Raw genomic sequence first — 4,176 nt, 5'->3', positions numbered from 1 at the left:
ATATATATATATTTATGTGTGTATTTATGTGTTTGTTTCCCACTCCCATTGCTTGACAGCCGATGCTGGTGTGTTTATGTCCCTGTAACTTAGCGGTTTGGCAAAAGAGAGTGATAAAATATGTTCTAGGCTTACAAAGAATAAGTCCTGGGGTCGATTTCTTCGACTAAAACTATTTTTCTAAGGTGGTGCTCCAGCATGGCTGCTGTCAAAATGACTGAAAAGATGATGAAAGTAAGTGGGTGGTGGAGATGATGGTGATGATGGGTGGTGGAGATGATAGTAATACTGTTGCTGCTGCTGCTACTGCTGCTGTTGCTGAGGTTATGACGATGATGACAATCATTATGATGGTGATGATGATGGTTATGATAATGATGGTGTGGTGATGGTGATGATGATGACTGGTGATTATGATGATTATGGTGAGGATGGTGGTTATTATGATGTTGGTGGTGATGATGATGATGGCGATAATGATTATGATAATGAGCATGCTGACAATAATGAAAAGGTGGTGATGATAATGACAAGGGAAATGATAACACTATACCAGGGGTTTTCAAACTTTTTGACTTGCAGACCCCTTTATATTTCAGGCTTTACCTTAGAGACCCCCTTATAAACGCTTATGAAATTTACACATAAATATTTGCTTAAAGTAACATATATTTTTACATTTATTTATTTAGCAGTATTTAACAAATAGGTTTATTGTCAATTAAAAGATTTCGATTAAAAAACATATATAAAATCAAATTGCCCATAAAAAGTATTTGCTGTCTACGGACCCCTGTCTTGTCCTTGCGGACCACAGTTTGAAAACCCCTGCACTAGATGATGGTGATGATTGTGATGATAATATCTACAATGATGATAATCCTTTCTTTCAACTTTCTCTTTCTCTCTTTCTTCCCCAGGGACTTTGTGCAAAAACTTCACCACCAATCGTGATAATGGTCAGCTAGAATCTAAATCCATCTCGGACAGTTCCCCACTAACAGCAGGTTCATCATTAAAAGAGTCCAGTTGGTCACCCTTGTTACTGATTATTCCTCTCAGGCTCGGACTGACCGATATCAATTCTCTATACTTCAACAGTCTCAAGGTAACCTATCTAGCTAAGTCTTGTTTTTTTTGTTGTTGTTTAACCCCTGGCTGGCCTTGATCAGTACATTCTGCCTGTGATCATCTTGTCTTGAGTGGAGGTGCAATGGCCCAATGGTTAGGGCAGCGGACTCGCGGTCATAGGATCGCGGTTTCGATTCCCAGACCGGGCGTTGTGAGTGTTTATTGAGTGAAAACACCTAGAGCTCCACGAGGTTCCGGCAGGGGATGCTGGCGAACCCTGCTGTACTCTTCCACCACAACTTTCTCTCACTCTTACTTCCTGTTTCTGTTGTGCCTGTAATTCAAAGGGTCAGCCTTGTCACACTCTGTGTCACACTGAATATCCCCGAGAACTACGTTAAGGGTACTCGTGTCTGTGGAGTGCTCAGCCACTTGCACGTTAATTTCACGAGCAGGCTGTTCCGTTGATCGGATCAACTGGAAACCTCGACGTCGTAAGCGACGGAGTGCCAACAACAACAACAAACAATATCTTGTCTTGAAATACAGAAGACACGGTTGTTGGCCCTAGTTAAGTTTACTGCAGCTGTAGATCAGTGGTTCTCAACTGGGGTTAATATGGTCCTTAAGGGTCAAATATGACCCTTGGGGATCAATATGGCCCTTTGGGGGTTCATTTGAGGTGGTATCAAAAAAGGTTCCTGGGCTAGTTATGTTTAATAAAAAATAACTTATTTCCCAAAGTTTTATCATCCTCTCCTTCCAAATAGTCACATATACATATGCCTTGAAGTTTCCTATTTCTTTATTGCCCACAAGGGGCTAAATATAGAGGGGACAAACAAGGACAGACAAAAGGGATTAAGTCAATTACATCGACCCCAGTGTGTAACTGATACTTAATTTATCAACTCTGAAAGGATGAAAAGCAAACTCTACCTCAGTGGAATTTGAACTCAGAACGTAACAGCAGACGAAATACCGTTAAGCATTTCACCCGGCGTGACACTTGCCCAAGGTGCCACGCAGTGGGACTGAACCCAGAACCATGTGGTTCGTAAGCAAGCTACTTACCACACACAGCCACTCATATACATTATATAAAGGTCAATCAGGCATGGCATTGTGGTTGTGAAGTTTTTCTCGCAGTCACGGGGCAAGCAAAAATGAAATTGTGATGGCACCTGTGCCCAGCGTCGCCTTTCTGGCACTTGTGCCCACGGCATGTGTAAGGACTTTCGAGTGAGATCGTTGCCAGTGCCCCTGGACTGGCTCTTGTACGGGTGGCACATAAAACACACCATTTTGAGCGTGGCCATTGCCAGTACCACCTGACTGGCCTTCGTGCCGGTGGCATGTAAAAGCACCCACTACACTCTCTGAGTGGTTGGCGTTAGGAAGGGCATCCAGCTGTAGAAACTCTGCCAAATCAGATTGGAGCCTGGTGTAGCCATCTGGTTTTCACCAGTCCTCAGTCAAATCGTCCAACCCATGCTAGCATGGAAAGCGTATGTTAAACGACGATGATGATGATGACATAGCCACCAGTTCAGTCTCACTAACTTTCCACTGTCCCCTCAGTGTCTTGTGTGTGAACTGAAGCGGTTTAGCACCAAGCAAGGTATTTCCTTCAATGAATTCTACTCAAATATTTCGTTCCCATCTGAAACAAATATTTTTCTTAATTTCTTCTATTTTCCAGATGTGTCTGTCATTAAAACAATCAGTAGGAATTATTGGTGGGAAACCGAACCATGCTCATTGGTTTATCGGTACTTTTGGTAAGTTGTAAACTGATTCTTTTCTAATTCTGCAATTTGGAAATTTTGTAATGTTGCAAACTGTTTGGCATCACTTGAAAAAGACATTTAATTGAGTTAGAGAATATAGATATACAGAGTCCCTTTTGAGCTTTTTCTAGAATAGCCAATTGTGTGGATCATCATATTAAGTAAGGATTCCATAGGCTGAGTATCCTGTCATCAGAGAGGGAGAAGTGAAAGAGATGTAAAAGCAAGGGGAGGTCCCCAGTCGATGATGTTAGTGTATCCCAGTTTGTCAAGAATGGGGGAAAGTATCAAAGTAAAATAGGAATGCATTAGGGAGATCCGTGATCAAATGAAAAATATAGTTATAGGTAATATCCAATAGCAGTTTCAAATGAAAATGTTCAATGGTTGTGGAGGCGCAATGGCCCAGTGGTTAGGGCAGCGGACTTGCGGTCATAGGATCGCGGTTTCGATTCCCAGACCGGGCATTGTGAGTGTTTATTGAGCGAAAACACCTAAAGCTCCACGAGGCTCCAGCAGGGGATGGTGGCGAACCCTGCTGTACTCTTTCACCACAAGTTTCTCTCACTCTTTCTTCCTGTTTCTGCTGTGCCTGTAATTCAAAGGGTCAGCCTTGTCACACTGTGTCATGCTGAATATCCCCGAGAACTACGTTAAAGGTACACGTGTCTGTGGAGTGCTCAGCCACTTGCATGTTAATTTCACAAGCAGGCTGTTCCGTTGATCGGATCAACTGGAACCCTCGACGTCGTAAGCGACGGAGTGCCAACAACGTTCAATGGTAATCCATGGTGAGGAATAGTGGGAGTTACCATTTCCAGTTTTGAATAGAGAATGTTGCAATTATGTAATTCGCATGTGGAATTTCAGTTCGAGTCTTATAAACATACACACATCCCGCATATGTATATGTGTGTGTGTTTGTCCTTCAGTGTGTCTGATTGCTCCAGCCCGTGTTCCTTTCCACACACTTTCTGGCTCCTCCCTGGCTAATGTAACCTTTGACCTCTCTGTATTTCAGAGGATGAACTGATCTACCTTGACCCACACACCACCCAACCTGTTGTCGACATTGGGTCGACAAACACCACAGGAGATGAATCTTACCACTGTTGCCATGCTTCCCGTATGAAGTTGAATCATCTGGACCCCTCCGTTGCTCTGGTAAGAGAGAGAGAGAGAGAAAGCAGTAGACAGAGAGAGATGTAAAGAGAGTTGGAGAGAGAGAAAAAGAGAGAAATAATTGTCTTACTGTTTTAGGTTCAAAACCTAGCTGTGTCTTATATATATATATATATATATATATATATATATC

The 4,176-nt window shown here is 42.6% G+C and overlaps 1 protein-coding gene across 1 annotated transcript in view; it reads left to right on the top strand.

Moving 5' to 3' along the window:
- Nucleotides 1–4,085, top strand: part of LOC106877415 (cysteine protease ATG4B) — a 7,684-nt gene extending 3,599 nt beyond the window's left edge. Inside the window, exons 5-7 of the mRNA XM_014926312.2 lie at nucleotides 921–1,108; nucleotides 2,774–2,852; nucleotides 3,883–4,085. Coding sequence (XP_014781798.2) covers nucleotides 921–1,108; nucleotides 2,774–2,852; nucleotides 3,883–4,070 — 455 coding nt within the window. The 3' untranslated portion in view covers nucleotides 4,071–4,085. The remainder of the gene's footprint in view (nucleotides 1–920; nucleotides 1,109–2,773; nucleotides 2,853–3,882) is intronic.
- The last annotated feature ends 91 nt before the right edge of the window (nucleotides 4,086–4,176 follow it).

The sequence above is a fragment of the Octopus bimaculoides genome, chromosome 27 (genome assembly GCF_001194135.2).
Source record: "Octopus bimaculoides isolate UCB-OBI-ISO-001 chromosome 27, ASM119413v2, whole genome shotgun sequence".
Taxonomy (NCBI): Eukaryota; Metazoa; Mollusca; class Cephalopoda; order Octopoda; family Octopodidae; genus Octopus; species Octopus bimaculoides.
This window is presented reverse-complemented; position numbering and strand designations above follow the sequence as displayed.